General features: G+C 43.5%; 2 protein-coding genes across 11 annotated transcripts in view; one reads left to right on the top strand and one right to left on the bottom strand.

The window, feature by feature from the left end:
- Positions 1-20,221, bottom strand: part of DOCK1 (dedicator of cytokinesis 1) — a gene marked incomplete at its 5' end in the record, with an annotated part of 322,176 nt that overhangs the window by 181,721 nt on the left and 120,234 nt on the right. The window lies entirely within an intron of this gene.
- INSYN2A (inhibitory synaptic factor 2A) overlaps positions 7,443-20,221 on the top strand; it is a gene marked incomplete at both ends in the record, with an annotated part of 28,676 nt that continues 15,897 nt past the window's right edge. Inside the window, one exon of the mRNA XM_080621565.1 lies at positions 7,443-8,632. Coding sequence (XP_080477691.1) covers positions 7,443-8,632 — 1,190 coding nt within the window. The remainder of the gene's footprint in view (positions 8,633-20,221) is intronic.

Genomic DNA, 20,221 nt, shown 5'->3' on the forward strand with positions numbered 1-20,221 from the left:
CAGCGCCTCAGCACCCTCACAGGGAAGAGCTTCTGCCTAAGAGCTCATCTCAGTCTCCCTTCTGGCAGGTTAAAGCCAAGAGAGTGGATTTAGATTAGCTATTAGGAACCTGCTTACCTCATCTTTCCTCTTTACCCAATATGTGAAAAGCTACAATGAAAAAGCAAACCAGCTGCAGTTATGTAGGTGTTTGCAGTTCACGTTTGCAGCCCCAGCACCCAAATCACCCTCTCTGTACGTCTGACAGTTTTACAAACCTGTTGGCCAAAGCTGCAGCCCCAAACTGCTTTTTCCCTTTCATTTGATCATTGATTTTCTTCTTGAACACCCACAACAACTACTGATGTTCACTAGGGACAATTAAAAGTTACTATTACACAATGCAGATAAGCGACTGTCTTTAAGCTCTTGTTTTTAACAGCTTGCTATTTAAATTATTTAACACAAAGTCCCATAAAAATGAAAAAGCCTTCCAGGGAAAGCACGCTGCCTTTTGGACTCCTGGAAAACAGTACAGTATGAGCAGAACTCTTTGTGATTCTCCTAGCAACACATCCTCAGCAGCATCCTTACACTGCGAGTACCAGCTGTAACACTGACAAAGAGGTGCACAGATTTACATGGCAAAATAATGCTGATAAACCTTTCCTCACATTTCCAGAGTAGCTGCCTAGCACAGTAAGGAAAACTAAGGATAATTCCTTTAACGTAATTCATTTAGCGTTGGGTTTTTTTCCCAGTAAACTAAATCCTAGCAAATGTCTGACACTGTAACTATGGATGTTATAATGTCATATAACAGGGAATATCTTTGGACATTGCCTTTGTTCCTATAGGAAGTTAATAGTTATTAACTCAGACCACAACTAGATTGGTTTTAATGCAAGTCTCCTGTTAGTGTTACTATTACTTGCTCAGAAAGTAGCCCTTATTGTACAGAATTTTACCACATGGAATGAATTCCTTTTCCTTTCATGCATGTTACAGTAGAGGAAGCACCAAACCCTCAGTATTATTCAAATCTGTGTTCAGAATCTGTAGCAAACAAGTCAGAATTATAGAAAATAGCATCTATCAGCTTGTGCATTCAGGGAAATGGTTTTGTTTCTAGGGAAGATTTCGAGTAGTTTATCCTACAACAGATTCCTGCTTTATCTAAGATTCTGCAGCCTTATTAAATCATACATTTTATTTTCCTGCCCCTTGGTTCTAAGGCTCACGAGAGCATTTAATGGCATTTCTTGTGTATCTCAGCCATTAGGAAACGATTTGTATACATCATTTGTACAGAGCCCACCAGTGGATGGGAGAGGGGAAAAACCAGACAAATCACACATGGTTATGTTTATTCCAAAGGAAGACTTTCAAGGCAATCAGGAATCTATCATGTGTCATCAGTGGAACTAGATGACTGATAGATCTATGGTCTGAAACAGTACTAAGAACAACTCTACCAGACGTGTGTAGTTTACAGTGCAATGCTTTGTTTCCAAATTATCTATCCCAAAGCTGGTTTTAGACTGACTAAAGGATCAGTCTAAGTTAGGAGACTTTGTGTTAGACAGTGGAACCTTTCAGTTTCTTTCAGTGAAAATACAACCCCTCCTTCACAAGCTTTAATTTTGCCATGGAGCCTACAGGAGCTTTCTGTTCTGATAGGCACTGATGTAGGGAAATGCTGGTAATGCTCTCTACTGCACTGAGGTTTGCAAGCTTCTCAACATTGTAGGGCTATGGCAGCTCACCCTGTACTTGACAAAAGACAATACAGAAGTGCTGCAATAAGAATGAATTCAGTATTGAGCAGTAGAGAAGGAAATTAAATACAAATTAACTGCTTAAGTGTTTCAAAACAGATTAAAACCCATAAAAGACTTATTTGGCATTAACCAGCACTGCTCACTCTGTATGAACAGTTCTGAGAAAAGGAGGACAAACTGGCCTAGCACATCTGTTTTCTGTGTCAACAGATACTTTGGTGGTGGGGTCCTCATAATAATCACCAGTACTTTTTACAGCACAAAACTTGGGTATCCCTGCACCCTTGAATTTACCTGTCTTCCCATTCCTGTGTATGAAAACTCTATAAAACATTTGTAATAAGAAAAGCTTCTGCAAACAACTAAGAAGTGGCTCAGCTCCTTCATGTTTTCTGACGTTTTGAATATTTCTTGCTAATACTTAGGATCCTGCTGTATGGTTTGTAAGTTCGTATCATAACTGTTAATCTAGGGCTGAAAAGAGCGAATGAAGTTTCAATGCCTGAAAGTTGAGGAAATGACATGATATTAGAAGCCATCTACTTAAACTGAAGAAAAACATTTAGATTACATGTAAAATAGCCTCAGGTTGCTGGCACAGGTTTATATGATGCTATATTTAAAATTAACATAGAATAGGCTTTTATATTGTACTTATTTCTATGAAAGAAATCAAAGTTTCTGTCAAAAGTCTATTTTTAACAATAGAAGCATATTGCATTCTACCTGTACAGGATGGCTTATAGATCTCAAATAGGTTTTAAGCAACAAATATGCATTTTATGATAGTATTTAGACATAGAAAACTGGCATATGAGAAGGGGGGATTTCTCATGAGACAGCATAGCCTTGAGATACTCCAAAGCCTGAGGATGCTGCAGGTCACGAATGAATGCTTTTTTAGGTGGTGAAGTCCAATTATTTGCAATCCTTTGCATTAGTTTTCCTTTAAGCTATTACATACGAGCACAAAACACCCCTGTGCGCTCTTAATAGGTGCAGAGAAGTTTACAGCTGCCTCTCAAGCCTTCATTAGGTCTGAAATCCCAGCAACTGAAATCTGTGCCTTTCACCTGCGTTTGGAACGTGGGAAGTTTTAACTCCGCTCTGCTTATTAACACATTTAGTCTTTGAGTACATACTTCTGTGTCCTAAACCTGACAGAAATAGGATTTAAATTACAAGGCAAGCTACAAATCGCCTTCCCCTTCATTAACAAATTAGTCAGGGAATTCAACACCATAATTCACTTCAGAGTGCAGTGACTTTGCAGAGGTCTGGATTAAAAGTGGAGGTCCTGTAAAGATCCTTACATACCTAAGCGCTACCTGCTGACACAGACTTGAACAGGCCTGTTGGGAGCCCACAGCTCCTCATAATTGGGGTGTAAATCACATAAAATAGGTCTCGTTCCTTGGAATGCCCATTGCATTGCTGAACTGAGGGGAAGAAATCTCTGCAGCAGCAGTAATGGAGAATTGGAAGGGAAAGATTTAACTGAACCAAACATGCTATGGAGAACCTGAAGTAACAAAGGGGGTGGTTTCTGTAACTTACAGAAGATTTTATCTTAACTTAAGGCTTCTCTGTGCATCACTTTTGTGTTATTATTATTAGTATTTAATAGTTTATTTCCATATTCAAGCATAAAGGAACACTGTTTAAGGGTAATCAGCCAGAAGTTCATAAACAAATCCAGGCTAAAAACTGACAAATGAGCTCTGTGATTACTTCAATATTTAGCTTAGCAACTCAGCTCATGCAATCAGGGTTTGAGTAACTACAGACAAGAAGTCTAAATCTATTAGCTGTATTTAACTGGCACCTGCAATTAAAATCCAAATTCAAAGCCTGTATTAACCCCGTGACGGAGTATCATAGAATGGCTTGGTTGGAAGGGACCTTAAAGCTCCTCCAGCTCCAACCCCTGCCACGGGCAGGGACACCTTCCACTAGAGCAGCTTGCTCCAAGCCCCTGTGTCCAACCTGGCCTTGAACACTGCCAGGGATGGGGCAGCCACAGCTTCTCTGGGCACCCTGGGCCAGCGCCTCAGCACCCTCACAGTAAGAATAAGCCACTAAATAAGAGTAAGCCATAAAGTCTGCAGTACTCATTCAAACTGAGAAGCTCCATCTCAGGAGTTACCTGAAGCATCCCAAACTCCTGCAGCTCCTCTTGTACTTCACAGCCACATATTTCACAGACCAACCTTGCTTCGTGTTCTACAGAACATTATTGAGCTGAGTAATGAACAGAATGACAGATAAGTCCAGGGACTGGAATCCAGTCTCTGAAGGTCCAGTCTGTGCCTGTGGCATGCTCCTGTTTGCAGGAACTGGTGTGACTGTCGACTTCAAGTAGAGATTGAGCAACTGAGCAGAGCCTCCCAGGAGACACCACCACAAATGCTAGAGTCTAAGTAAGCCAAAACTGGAGGCAGCTCCTTGTCCAAACCAAATGAAAGAAAACAAAAAGGCGTTACATAAAACTCTTCCCTTTTAAATATTTAACTCACAACTGTTTGCTCAGCCATTCTTTTACCAAATGTGCACATACGGTTCTCCTCGGAGACACTGGCATCCGAATAAGGCTCATGAAGAAAGTCCAGTCCTTTTGGTTGCTGTCATTCTTAGTCACAGGGATCTATAAAATTATTAGCCCAAGCTACTAGTGGGAATAGGAGACTTTAAATTAGCTGAATCTATCAGGCCTGGGCAGCTGGGAAAGGGAGACAAGCAATTTTTGAAGAATCAATTTATTGGCTGTTAAAGACATGCTTAAAATTAACCGTATCACAGAGCAGAGCACTGCATTTATCTACTTCTGCTCTGGAGAGCATCGCCAGGCTCTTGGTTTCATATGGGTTGTGGACTCCATTAATTCCGTCTGTTAAACCATTGTAAACAGACCCAGTGATGCTGCAGCCCCAGAGATTATGGGATTAAAGTGATATATGAAATAATCTGAACATTGAGACAGAAGTACACTAATGAAATAGCAATATTGAATTGTATCTTGGTGGATCCTACTGTCAAACAACCAAGTGCCAGAAAGCTCGCTTGGAAATGCTGAGATATCCTAAGAGATGTTTGCAATAAGTGACTTTCAGACCTAACGACTGATTTTTGTAAACCTCTTTCATGGATAAAAACCTCTTCCCAGATGTAATTACTGAGTATTTCACATCTCTCTAAATGCAACATTTTGTATTTGCTACAATTTCTTAGTAGTGCACGAACTCGCATTAGATTTGAACACTAATGGATATAGCGGCCGTTGTGTTCCTGCATTTAGGTTTTGGGTAAAGTCATCAATTTAGCAGACAGTTCTGCAGGACTGGCTCCCAGTAGCTCTCCCCTGATGAAAGGGCAGAGTTTGGGGGTTTGACAGTCGTTTTTACAACATATTTTAGCCGTGTCTAAAGCTATCGGCCAATTGCAGGCTAATGGATCAGGTTTGGATTTTATGCGAAGCTTCATTATTCACTACAGCACTCCAAAATTCCACCCCTAGGCAGGTGGATGGATGGATGTCTGTATTTCCTACCACCTCTGCCTGCATTTCCTACCACCTCTGCCTGCATTTCCTGCCATCACCATCTTCGGAAGCTGTGAACCAGTTCTACATGCAGAATGTCTCTCAAATAAAGGCATAACTTCCCTTGGCAAACACATAATTAAAGAAATAAATTAGAGATATATAAACATAGATGAATATAAATTTAACATTTCTGTAAATAAATAAATGTATTTTAATGATTACAAGGCAGCCCAAACCAGCCAGTACAATGCTAACATTCCCGACCAAGCACGACTGACTACTGATTTAGGGCTTCAACTGGAACGGAAAATTCCTGACATTCACATGTAGTTGATTTATTTCTCCCTCCCCAAAATACTGTCTGTATCTGTACATCACATATTAAAGGCACAGGGATAACTGATCTCACCCCCCAACCCCAGCAGGGCACAAACCACAGAAGATCACTTTACTACCCTACTCCAGTTTCATCTTCAGGTTTCCCTCTAGAACTTCCATTTCATAACCTCTTTTCCCCCAGAAGAGAGTCTTGGTCACTCTGGTATCAGGTACTAGGCCTGTGCATCCGTATCTAGTCTGGAAATGAGTACCTATTCATTTCACATCCCATTATTTGAATGGCTTTCTCCTAAATCTTCCCTCTTTCTGCTTTCTTCCGCAGACTTCCCACATCATACCAATTCACGTAAGACCTTGCCCTTCTCAAACGACTGCTGCTCACTCACCACTATACCTGAACCTGACAAATTAGGTGGGAAAAGGCGAACTAGACAGAGTTTACAGTATTTCAGTTACTTGTTCACAAATGACTGAGGTCAGGGAAGAAAACCAGGACAAAAATGCTAACGACACATTTGCATGAGGTTAGATGAAAGCAAGTTGATAACCCCAAAGTCCAACCCTGCAGTGTACAGATACACAGCTGTCTGTCTCAGTAACCTTGGGGAAATGGTACTATTACTTTTAAAACCCCATAAAGATTCATTTTCCCCATTGACAGTAATTTCTTGTGTTTTCTTACATTAAAACTAAATACAAACTGCTCATAAGGATTCATTTGTGTCACTGAGCTGACATTATAAAACAAACTCTATTGTGGCACTTAACTCTTCAAGAGCTTCATGGTTTTTATTTGATTTTAATTAAAAACCTATTTCAAACGCCACACCTGAAAGTCCCTTTACTCCTTTTACATTCTACTCCGAGTCCCTCTGAGGATACATCGGTGTTTAAACAGGAGATACACGCAGAATACTTGGATTAAGGGGGAATTTGGCAATCCGGTAAATCATAGCATTAGGGAGAAATTTGTGCAATAAGAGAGTAAAAACGACCACTTCAAATGAGGTGTAACAATGAGGCCTTTAACTACCCCATTACTACAGATCCCATATGATCTATACAACAATAGAGCTGTTGAGGGGTTTTTCTGCTATGTGCTGTGTTAAGCACTTGGCATCTTCTCATCCTTGAGGAGGTGCTTATATTTCAATAGCAGATTAAGTAATTTCTGTGAATCATCACAGGTTTTTTGTGCTGTTTTCTTTTTTTTAGTGCTTTAGGATCCTTTGGGATAAAAAGCTCCATTCTAAAGGCATATTACTGCTTTTTGTCAAGGAGGGGTTGGTTTGCATTTGAAGCAAAACCTTAATTGATGCACTGCTGACTTCTTCCATAAACTTTCAGTAGTTCATGGATGTTATGCATACAGCACTACCAGTTGCTAATGTTTACTGATCTATAGCTAGCGTTTGGTCTAACTATGAAGTATATAGAGTGAATTCAGAACACTTGACTCCCAAGAACCCATACTGCCTTGCAGTGAAGTCCAGCCACGGAGCCAGCACCCTCAGCATGACAGAATCAAGCAAAAGGGTTGAGAAGCTGTGGCTGCCCCATCCCTGGCAGTGTTCAAGGCCAGGTTGGACACAGGGGCTTGGAGCAAGCTGCTCCAGTGGAAGGGGTCCCTGCCCGTGGCAGGGGTTGGAGCTGGAGGAGCTTTAAGGTCCCTTCCAACCCAAACCATTCCATGAGTGGCAGCCGGTTCAGTCTTTAGCTCAAATCCTTCAAACTTGGGGGGGTAAAAGCAGCATTTCTGTCCTAACATGATGCTTTTTGAACTGTTTTTGAATGCAGGCATCATGGTGAGTAAGGAGCCCAGCAAATGCTTACTCACCACCTCAGAAAGCGAAGTTGAACCAGCGGCTTCACTCGCACTGGAGATGAAATACGCGCTGGATCCCAACCGGCAGATCAAGAAACGCAACAAAGCCCTCCAGGTGAGATTTAAAGATATCTGCGAGGCCCAGAACGAGCAGAGGGACAAGGAGCTCTCGACCACACCGGATCCCGACAAGAGAGAAGCCAAGTCCATTTCCTACAAAACCTATCGCAAGTACATGACGGTGCCTGCCCGGAGGTCAATACCCAACGTCACCAAGAGCACAGGAGTCCAGACTTCACCTGATCTTAAGAAGTGTTACCAGACCTTCCCTCTGGACCGGAAAAAAGGGAATATTCTTAAAAGCGCCTCGACCGTCGACACCTTTAAGGGTCAAAACAACGGGTTTCTAATAGATGTGAAGGACAAAGACAGCGGGAGCTCAGGGGAGGCCGTTCAGTGGGGCAGGAAGGCCGGGAGCCTGCAGACAGCAGAGTTCATTTCCCACATCAACGAGCGCTCCAGCGCGGGATCCCGCGCCAACGGGGCCGAGGCTTGGGAAAGCACCGGTTTGGACACCTCTCCCATCGGCACACCTCCTCCTCCTCTCCCTAACTCATCCGACCCCGCTTTGGAGGATCCCACCGCCGCTGCCCGGCTGCCCAGCCGAGGGAAACAGGCAGCGGGGAGCGAGGAGGTCCCCCAAGCCCTCCACGGGAGGGTCTTCAAGACTGAAGTGGCCGCTGTTTATTTACCAGCGTCTGGTTCCAACGCCTCACAGCCCGACTTGTCGCACCTCACGGCCGAGAGCGAGTGGTCCCCGTGCTCGCCAGCCGAGGAGGACAAAAGGAGGACGGTGCACCTCAACGGTGCTCAGCCCCAGGCGGCGGGAGATGCTCGAGCCTGCTCGTCGCGGGCGCAGTGTCAAGCCACCGAATGTAATGAACAGACCCTTCAGCTGAACGTTTCGCCCATGGAGGAGAACCAGCCTTGCCAGACAGCCGTGGCGGTCAGCGAGGAATGCCAACAAATCGTGCCTCACACCGAAGTTGTGGACTTGAAAGCCCAGCTTCAGATGATGGAAAGTTTGATCAGCTCTAGTCAGGAAACCATCAAAGTGTTGTTGGGTGTTATACAGGAGCTAGAGAAAGGAGAAGCTCACAGAGAAGGGTGAGTAGAAGCTGTTTAATGAGTATAAGATGGTTTTAATGCCTTTTCTAACAAGCTCTGCCTTTGAATTTGCCAATGCAAATTTGCACGCACATTCCTCCACAGCACAGCAAGACATTACACGTGATGCTTCTCACCTGCTTTAGGCCAGTCCTATGGAAAACAGCCAGCAGTATTCACAGATCTCTGCTTGTTTGGGGCTGTAATTAAGTAGTTATTTAAAGAAGGACCTACAAAATCTCTTCTTGTACCTATTCTAACGCGCACAGAACGAGCCGCTTTCCAAACAGGATTAGTGAGGATGCTTCCTATCAGCAACTCATGTTAACCATAATACCTCACACAGCATGAAAAGCAGCAGAAAAACCTTAATTCTGTAAGAGACTTACCTCTCTTCAAGATTAAGGGATATTATTCCAACTCTTGATATAATTCCATTAACGGCATATGAATCTTGTCTGGTTTATTTGCACCTTCTGAATTGTTAATGATATTTCTTTCAGAAGGAAATGAAATGAAAAGTTGGCATATCGAAGTCTTCTTTGCAGCATTCACCCTGCTTTACACATGACAAAAGCATTAAGCAGCTAAATGTTGTTTAGCCCTATCTTACATTACTTAAATCAACCTATAAGCCATTACAGATAGTTACTATAACGTGGTACCACCTTAAGTCTTTACCCAGACAGTTCAACCCACAGTACCTTAACGAGCATTTTGCAGACTTCCTTGCCTTAGTTCACTCATCTTGATTCAGCGAATGCACCTCAAGATGTGCACTGTTTGTGTGCTTTTAAATACCTCTGTAATTAAATCCTAACTTCTCTGAGGAAATCTGGATTTTAAAATTAGAAGCCTGTAGCTCGTGCTGCTTGAAGCAGTACATGTTTGCATCAGAGCCAAAAAAGGTACATCTGAAGATTTGCAATTCAACTGTTTCGTTAGCAATGTAGGAATCATCTTGTTAAGCCTTAAAAGATGTTTTGCATTAATAAATCATCTGAGCTCTTGGGTGATGCTGTCAACACAGCCTTAGCGTTTTTAGTTTACTACTATTTGAGTAGCTTGTCAAGTCCTGAATCCTCAGCCTGAAAAGCTTCTTGATCTGGCTGAAAGCAACACAGGCTTCGATGATTTTAAAGGCTTTTTCCAACCTAAATGATTTTATGATTCCGTGATTTATTTGTTAATTCTTATTCGGAAAAAGTATTCCTCTGACTTTAGCCTACAGAAACTTCAAGCGAGTTGCAGAGAAGTGGCTTGCTGCTTGTCAAATCACAACACGTAGAGAAATAGTTCTTCAGCATAACTCATCAGCGAGCGCCCTGTGTTTATCAACACCCACATTGACCCACAAAGTCATCTGCTATAAATACCACTGCTTCCTCCATACACTCGTGTATCAATTTTTTAGCTTTTCCCAAAGATAGCAGAGCGACAGCAAATACTCCTTTTGTTGCCCTCACATCAGCAGACCCATTTAATGGAGCCATCACCAGGAGTGTATCCCTGCCCTCAGCACGGCAAAGGGCTTGCCTGAACTATCGATGATTGCTCGTATCTCCAGATAATCCTTCTGGAGCTGTCAGCCTGACAAAGCAGTAGTCTGTATTAGCCCTAAAATAACAGAACTATCCATAAATCCCAGTTCTTCAGACTCTCTTCCTGCCTCTCATACAGACTGTAAGACTACGCGGTATTTGACCAAAAAGAGCTGATTTATCCGCATCCCTCTACTTCCTCCCCCGTAAGTTCCCCAAGTAATGGAGAAATCACCACCTAAATATACATCACACATTTTGAACATCTTTACAAACATGCTGCGGTATGTGGAAGAGAATTAAAATGCTTTCATGATTCTTTGACGTTAACTGTAATCAGTGGTGGAGGTTCATTATAAAAATAGGAAGCAAAATAGCTACAAATCCAAGTGAGATTTCAGATAAAGGAGGTGTTTTAAGCACCACATACAGAGATGCTGCATTAACACTTAACAAAAGCAGAACAGGGTTTCTACTTGGAGCCACTTTCAGCCACACTTATATATGTTCTGGGCATGTCCCAAACATGCCCTCTCCCAGCTGTACATGAAGGACGTAGAGATGGAGGAGGAGGTGCATACTTGCATGTTCTCCTCCTGTTTTAGGGATTCTTGGATTCCAGATCCTTCTAATCTTCCAGTGCCTGGGTGATTTTAAAGGAGATGACACAAAGGAGTCCAGCTTGGGACATTGCTGTGCTCCACTGATCACACTCCAGAGCTGAAGGAACACTCTGTTCTCATGCACAGCATCAACACATTATTAACATGAAGCCTGTCTTTATCCCTATTTCTCTCAAATTAGGCAACTATTTCAATAATAGGCTGCCTTGGTTTTTATTACAATAATCCTTTCCAATTACTGCATTCATTTCTACAACACTTTTACCACCCTGTACACTATGGATCTTCTCAATGTTAGCATATTGATCTTTTCTTCCTTGTATAACCAGGTGTTAGGTCAGTTTGTAACAAGAAATTAAAAGCAATCCTAGTGCTACATCTCTGCTTATTGTGGCGCATAGGAGACATCCATCTGCTGAAACAGAAAACAGAGTCCTGTGTTTATGGCACTCTCCTGGTTTTCTGATGTATATTAAATTCCTTATTATAACATACATCAAGAAACAAATACAAATGCCACGCTCTTGTTAGAGAAACCAAAGAAACTCAGCTAAATCCCTTAATCAGATTTTTCTCCCTTCAAGGAAATCAGTGTTCTTTAAGTGCTGTTGTAGTGCCATGGGACTGGCGCTCAGTGGATTCATTCTCACTAATATGCTGGAGGTCTTGAACTGCTATTACTGCAATTCATCACTAAATGAGTCGATGCCAGCAAAATCGTCTCAGCAGCTCTGAATATCATCTCTCTATACTTTTCAAAGCATCAGTGCTACATTATGTACAATTAGCAATAACAAACAGCACTCAACTCGGTGGAAAAGAAAGGGGAAAACCATGACAGAAGGGATTGACATGATGGAGACTTTGAGGCTGCAGCATGACCAATGTCTTCCTCTGATCTAGGATCAAGCCCCTTTTATTGGTCACAATGCAAAACTGAGGCCATCAAGAGACACAGCTCTTAACCATCAGGTACTGCATTCATTTTAATGCATTATATCCATCTAAATAACACATTGTAGGTTTGGGGATGGGATAGAAATCATGACTCCCCTGTGACCCCCCAATATCAAAAAGAACTATTAAAACTATATATGTGCATCATTATTTACTAAATAAGGCAATTATACCTTCCTATGTGGAAAATTCCACCAAAACCAAAGATTACATCACAGCAAATGTCTGTGTTGACAAACGCTGAATGTGTTACATCACATTCCATGCCCGTGTCAAGTCATGCACGAATCAAAGTAACAGCAACAGCTTCAGTTAAGTCTTCTAGCTTAAAGTTGAAAGAGACATTGACTCCTACATGATGCAAGGTGCAGCTTTACAACGTAAAACCTGTTTTATGCTCCAAAGGATGCTTGCTTTATCTTCTAGTGAACTATTCGTAATCTATAACCTATAGACACATTTAGCTGTATTCAGATGGAGTGTGTTCAAGCAAGCAAGCCAAATTGTGCTCTGTGTACGCAGCCTCACTGAGGGTGACAGTATTGAGAGCAAAATGCACATCACTAATCGCAAAACCTGCCTAACCGGCACCTACAGACCAGAAGATGAACAGCTAATCAGAACTATTTCTGCTGCTGTTGAACACTGATGACCTGCCCTTTAAATCCCGGCTGTGAAAAGGAAGGGTAATGTGGGGCCCTCCTCATTACACACCAAATGAGCAGTTTGCGTGAACAAAGTGCTCAATTTGCCACACAAAAGTCAGTCAGTGTGTTTTGACTCCGAGAGGCCAAATGCTGCACATTAGACCAGAGTTAAATGAATCTGTTTCAGAGATAATTTACATTCATTCATTAGCTGATGGTGGTGCAGGAATTCAAAGAGCTCTCAGCAGACAGGGATGAAACAAGCAGTCCCAGGCTCCTCCAAAGAGGCTTTGAAAGAACATGTTCTCGTGGACGGAATTTAAATGTCCTGTTTTTCATGGAATATGGGATATTTGTGTCTCTTATTATCATTTTGAAGCAGAAAATAAAACAGTTCTGTGTGTGTCTGGATGGACGTTTGTATGATAGAGGAGAGCTTCACCTGATGCAGACACAGCACTCAAGTACTTCTGGCTTCAAAACACCACAAGAATCATCCTTGAGATCACAAGAGTTGAGCATAAACTTACAGCAGCTCAGGAACGATGGCAAATGAAAGTGAGATAGCCAGAGCAATTAGTGCTCAGCTTTGCTTTCCTCTTCTTTTCAAGTCCAGCCCAGCCTTTCAGCTCAGATGAAGCAGACCAAGGAAAGCAAGGTAGCAACAACCTTTGCTGTCTAACTCAATCTGTCTACACACACGAACCAGCACTCTTAGATCTTGGGAGTTTATTTCACATGGGGAGAAAAGGAAGCTTTTAGAGTTTACAGGAACGCAGCTTCTGAAAGCACAGGCTTTGGAAGTAACGTGCAGAAATAACACGACATTGCCTCATCTGGGATTCCCCCCCCTTTGGATTTGCTTTTTCAATTACAGACATGGCAAAGGAGAAGTTTAACAAAACCATTTCTAAGAGAAAACATGGAAATGGAGGGAAGAAAATATAACCACGGAAGAGAGCTGCACTACACATAAGTATGTGAAAACCAGGAAGAACACAACGGATTCCACTGTGACACATAAACTGTATCATATACTGAGTGCCACCGGGTTTTAAGTGGCTTTGGAACAGGACTACCATGCTTCCCTTTGTTTTCAACTCTGATCTTTAAAGACGTGCACTTTGCCAGTCCTTTGGAGCAGTCGCATCCATTCTGGCGGTGTTCAAGGCCAGGTTGGACAGAGCCCTGGGTGCCATGGTTTAGTGTGAGGTGTCCCTGTCCATGGCAGGGGGGTTGGAACTGGATGATCTTAAGGTCCTTTCCAACCCTAACTATTCTATTCTATTCTATTCTATTCTATTCTATTCTATTCTTTACTTGACATCACCTCCTAAATTCTTACCTCTTCACCCTCACTACAGTTGCTGTGTTTCAAAGTAGGCATCACAGATAGTACCTGAGCACAGAGACACCAAAACACGTCAGAGACTGTAACAATTCACTTTTCCAAGGCAGACACAGGAAATATCCTTGGATGCATCTTCCTTAGTGCAAGTGCTTTGTGGATCTTGTGCTCTTTGGGCCAGTGGATGGTTGGGCTGTTTGGTTTTGTCTTCTTTAAGTTCTATTCCATACATATCTTTTTCTCTGCTGTTTCCTCTTATATCAGTCTTAAGAGTGAACCATACAACTACTGTAGTAGCAGCCTTTATTTTCTAGCTCCAACGCAGACAGAACAGCCTTCCCTTCTTTGACTTACATTCATTTGTATAACTACTCCCTCACTTGTTCTAACTATACAGTCACTCCTGATCATTAAAAGCTGAACTGTCAGGCTTTGTCACTGCCCAAAAGGTATATGTGCCACGCTAAACTTGGAGCCATATTCAAGCAAAATGCATTCTGTGGTCATTTATGCTTCTCCATTATGCCACTAAAGCAGTTTTAAGTCAAATTCTTGCATTTGGAGCTGTGAAAGGTCCTACCCTCATGCCCTGGGCTCATTTCCCAATTACAGCTCATCTGTCAGCCATCACTCAGACACTCACTTATCCTGAAAGCAGGAAAAGTATTAAGATGCAATAAAAGCCCATTTACCTGCCCTCACCATAAGGAGCCTGGTTTTCTGAGCTATAAAGCAGTATTCCAGCATTCTCTCTTCTGTATTCCTCTCAAACTGATGCCTCTCAGAACTCAATGTACCTCGTCACAGCACAATCATTCTATGCCAAAACTGCTATTTCCTAATGCAGACTATTTCAATACCTATTGTCAGTCCCCATGACCCCCCTCTTTATCTCAGTGACCCCAAATGAAAGCTAATTGGAGAAGATCCATCATTGCAAGATTCCATAATCATTCAAGGTAAAACATCCAGCATCACCCAAGGTTTAAACATTTATTAGAATCCCAGCCTGGTTTGAGTTGGAAGAGGCCTTAAAGCTCCTCCAGCTCCAACCCCTGCCACGGGCAGGGACACCTCCCACTGGAGCAGCTTGCTCCAAGCCCCTGTGTCCAACCTGGCCTTGAACACTGCCAGGGATGGGGCAGCCACAGCTTCTCTGGGCACCCTGTGCCAGCGCCTCAGCACCCTCACAGGGAAGAGCTTCTGCCTAAGAGCTCATCTCAGTCTCCCCTCGGGCAGGTTCAAGCCATTCCCCTTGGCCTGTCCCTACAGGCCCTTGTCCCAAGCCCCTCTCCAGGTTTCCTGCAGCCCCTTTAGGCACTGGAGCTGCTCTCAGGTCTCCCCTTCAGGAGCCTTCTCTTCTCCAGGCTGCCCCAGCCCAGCTCTCTCAGCCTGGCTCCAGAGCAGAGCTGCTCCAGCCCTCGCAGCATCTCCATGGCCTCCTCTGCCCTCGCTCCAGCAGCTCCACGTCCCTCTTGTGCTGCTGCCCCAGAGCTGGATCAGGGCTGCAGGGGGGGTCTCCCCAGAGCACAGCAGAGGGGCAGGATCCCCTCCCTGAGCTGCTGCTCACGCTCTGGGGGTGCAGCCCAGCACACGGGGGGGTTCTGGGCTGCAAGAACACTCTTTTTTCTGAGTTTGATTACTAAGAACCAATGTGAAGTTAGATGTACCGGGGCAGGTAACAGGAGTTTTACATAGGCCTTCGAAACTTCATTACATTTGTATTTTAGGTAGGAGTTTTTACTCAGGTTGGATTTATTCTCTTGCTCATAACCAAAGCTACAGATGGAATTGTCAGAGTGGATAAAAAGGGCAAACTTTCACAGTTCACAAACATCCCTGGAACAGATCTAACAGTTATCAGAATACCTAGACACGGTAACATTTGAGATAAAGAGCACTGTGCTAAATGACCCCGCTATCAGTAGCAGCTCATCTATCAAACATCCTTTGTTGGGAATACAGTGGAAAGAGGTTTTCAACAAGCAAACGATGATGAACACGAATGAAAAGTGAATTGTTAGCAACAGCCAGTATGTGGAATAAAGATAGAACAAACAAAGAAGAAGAAACACCATCTTTTTAGCAGTTACCTGATCTTAATGCTTACTATGTTTTCTCAAAGGACACTAGGAGCATGCTAAGTCTTGGGGGAAAAAAGCCCTTATTTTTCTACTATATTCCAGCTTTTTATCTGCATATACTATGCAGGCACAATTCTAAGAAACAGTGTTTGAAGTACTCAGAAGAAGAATTTGATTTATATCAAGCTGCTATTGAACAGACTTTAAAACCAAGATGAACTGTCATCCTCCACCTCCCCATTTGAGCAGGGCTCAGCACCGCTTCAGCCTTTGCAGTGCAATCAAAGTTCAAGGCTTTCCCAACAGATTGGCTGCAGTGACACCAAGGCCGAGAAAAGCAAATTCCCCCAATTCAAAGCTGGAATCACTGATGGAGTCTCATAATGAACAGTAAGAAACAGTGTCAGCAGGCTACGTTCTTGCTAAATATATCTGAGCTGCTGCAGATCGCACGGGAAGCTTTGCCAACTGTCACCAAGCTGTCCAAATCACATACCTGCAAGGAAGAGGTTTTCTGCTAAATCAGGCTTTGACAGAGGATGTTATTTAGGTACTGAATTAACCAGTTTTCACTTTACACAATTAGAATAATCCTTTAATAACTGCATTTTGACTGTCAGTACTGCTAGAACCCAAAGAGACAGAGCAACGAGCCAGGTAAAAATGAGACAGAATGAGCTTTACAGTGTCACATTTCTCACTGCTGTTCATTTGCCACAAGCTTAATCCCCAGATTTCTAATTGACACCTACTTCTGAGCCCCTGTGTTCACACACAGAGATACTTATCTCTTATCCTGACTAGGGAAAAATGGATTTGATGGCCAATGTTACTAAAAAGACTTGTTTGAAGAGAGATGGGTGTTTTAGGCTTAAACTGTTGAGGCTCCCAGCTCCCCAGGTTCTAGAATTAAGACATAAAGATGCAGTTCACGCTTAGGAAAGCTCCTGTTCTTACATTCACGGAACTGATGAAGAGTTGACCTGGATTCAAGTGTGGACTGTTTCAGTACCTGGAGAAAAACATCTTTCAAGTGAGGAGCTGCCAGGCACATGTCTGCCCATCCTCACTCCGTGCCACCTCCATCACTGCTGGCTTCTTCAGTTCTAACATCTTTCAAGTGAGGAGCTGCCAGGCACATGTCTGCCCATCCTCACTCCGTGCCACCTCCATCACTGCTGGCTTCTTCAGTTCTAGAGCCAGGAACTGTTCTCAGGTCAGAGCTTGATAAAAACAAGGTGGTCTGCACTGGTTTGTAGTTCTTAACGGCTTCATTTTGAGCTTTGAAAATACAGAGGGATTTTGAAGATAGGTGAGTGAATAGGTAACCAAGTGTTGATGTGTAGAGCAGTCCAATGCAGGGTTTGCTGTCTGCAGTCAACACTTGGTTACTCTTCCCTGTCATTGAAACTTTTTTCCGTGTTATAAGCAAACATTTAGAAAAGCAGCAGTTTAACAGAATCCTTACGTGAAAATGGGTCAATTCTGAGCTTTTAGTGAGAGTTTATTGTGATTAGTTTTGCATCTCATGGAGCAGCAGACAGGGATCAGCTGTGTTACAGGCCAACCAAGAAGGAAAACTGCCGTGCAAAAGGAGGCTGGAAATCACTCCAAACATGCCCAACTGTGCTTAACCCTCTTTTACTGATCAGATGATGCTGAAGGATGTTTTTCACCACATCAGCTGCTGCATGAACCAAGCAGAAGAGGAGACACAGCACTGTACTGGGCGTACCACAGCTTTTTCCTTTCGGTTCCAGTCTCCTGAGAAGAAATGATAGAAGCTGAGTGTGACCTAATAACTCATCAGCATGAGAGCCTGGGCTGTAGGGATGAGCAGAGGTATTTTGATGTTAACAAGGCAATTTACACTCTGCAGTAGTTCAGACTGACATGACTTACATCATATCCTTGGTAAACACAAGGAGATTTGTTTCCTTCATTGTCAGCCATACAAGCTCAGAAAGAACTCCAAGGGATAGGACCTTTCTGAGCATCTGTATGCAAGGCTCAAGCAATTGAGGCTCTACATGTTCTCCTGGACTGGAATAAAATCTACCATTACTGAAGGGAATAAGAGAACAGAAAGCACTGAGACCTGCAAAGAGGTATTCAAACTGTGACAGAAAAAGAGTTGAGCACTTCCATGGTCTTTCTTGATGTCTTTTATTCTCCATCCTTCCTGCAGGTACCACAGAACCGGCCATATCAGTGGCCAGCAACTCATACACTATGCTCTTAATGTTATGCTACTGTGCAATATTACAATTTTAAACAAGTTCTTTGGTTTGCATATAGTATGGCTGATGTAGTGGTTACTCTAGGCTGGTATAAGCTTACTGATGTAGAGGACAAATTGAGATGAGCTCTTAGGCAGAAGCTCTTCCCTGTGAGGGTGCTGAGGCGCTGGCACAGGGTGCCCAGAGAAGCTGTGGCTGCCCCATCCCTGGCAGTGTTCAAGGCCAGGTTGGACACAGGGGCTTGGAGCAAGCTGCTCCAGTGGAAGGTGTCCCTGCCCGTGGCAGGGGTTGGAACTGGATGAGCTTTAAGGTCCCTTCCAACACAAACCAGGCTGGGATTCTGTAATTCTGTGTCTGGTTTTCTGGTGACATCGTGCAGTGAGGAAGCTGGGCTTGGGCTGGGTGACCATGTTAAGCATCTACCGTGACTCTGCTTGTTCTGTATTTTACTGTTATTCATCCCTTGACAAGCCTATTTTTCAGTCCCTACTGTTCTATGATTCTATGGGAGTTGCTGTCCTCCAGGGGAATGTAGCTCCCTGTACCAAGCCATAGGATTCTATGCAATGCATAATTCTATTTGAGCTTGCACTGAAATCTCTATCACTTGGAAATGATCAAAACCCACCACAGACTTCTCATTTCTCCCATCTTCCCTCCTTTATAGGAACAATGCCTGTGAGCAGCCTTCTTAATTTGAAAGTCAAAGTCAAGCAAAATCCAAGGTGTTGTATTTTAATACAGCTATTACCCATAGACACCCTATTAGTTTATACCTATGAAACACCCTTTGCTCTGATCGGTTGAAAGGGTTTCATCTGCATTAGAACTGTGCTGTTATGAATCTCAGTGCTGTGGCTGATGAAGGTCTATTACCACAGAGCAAGAGCTGGATAATCTCTCTGTAGCTCAGAATCCATTCAGCTCTAGGCAGGAGCACCAGGGAGGTGAAGAGCTGTGTGCAGGGAGTTCTGCATGATGACTACACCACGGAACAGGATGCATCCCCCCAGCCGGTCCCCAAAATCACATCAGAAGGAATTCAGTATAAAATGAGGTGCATTTGGAGGTGGAAGAGAAAGGCTGATGTGCTCTGAAGCCGCAGTTAAATGATGGGTGCAGGAGACATGATCAAAAGGAGCGTGACCAGCAGGTCGAAGGAGGTGATCCTGCCCCTCTACTCTGCTCTCGTGAGACCTCACTTGGAGCATTGTGTGCAGTTCTGGTGTCCTCAACATCAAAAGGACATGGAACTGTTGGAACAAGTCCAGAGGAGGCCACGAGGATGATCAGGGGCTGGAGCACCTCCTGTATGGAGACAGGCTGAGAAAGTTGGGGCTGTTCAGCCTGGAGAAGAGAAGCTGCGTGGAGACCTCAGAGCAGCTTCCAGTATCTGAAGGGGGCCTACAAGGATGCTGGGGATGGACTCTTCATCAGGGACTGTAGTGACAGGACAAGGGGTAACGGGTTCAAACTGAAACAGGGGAAGTTTAGATTGGATCTAAGGAAGAAATTCTTTACTGAGAGGGTGGTGAGGCACTGGAATGGGTTGCCCAGGGAGGTTGTGAATGCTCCATCCCTGGCGGTGTTCAAGGCCAGGTTGGATGAGGCCTTGGGTGCCATGGTTTAGTGCGAGGTGTCCCTGCCCATGGCAGGGGGTTGGAACTGGATGATCTTAAGATCCTTTCCAACCCTGACTATTCTATGATTCTATGAGCTGCGGGTTCAGGAGTCTCGGGGCATCCAGGTCATGATGCTCTGAGGTCAGGAGTAAATCACAGCAAAGAGATTTGAAGTGCAAGGGGTAAAGAGACAGACCTCATCCGAGTGTAACCACCGGAGTGTGCTCCCTGATAACTGCTGGCAGCGTCTGGCCTCAGAACTACACGCCAGGAATACAGATGCTATTCACCCAGAGCAAATAACTTCCCTGAATTATCTGTAATACAAAGCGTTGACATTTTAATTCTCCTCCTGACTTCTCTGATGAGGCAACAGAGGCACAAACATTCAAGAGAGATGCTAGACCTTGTATGCACCTAATTCTTGTGAGGCTTTGTGATTTCCCTTCGAATACGTTTTAATGCTCTCCATTCTCAGTGAGGTTTTTTTGTTCAATCACTAGACACCCCTATTAAAATATGGGGGT

Source organism: Psittacula echo (genome assembly GCF_963264785.1).
Source record: "Psittacula echo genome assembly, chromosome: 6".
Classification (NCBI taxonomy): Eukaryota; Metazoa; Chordata; class Aves; order Psittaciformes; family Psittacidae; genus Psittacula; species Psittacula echo.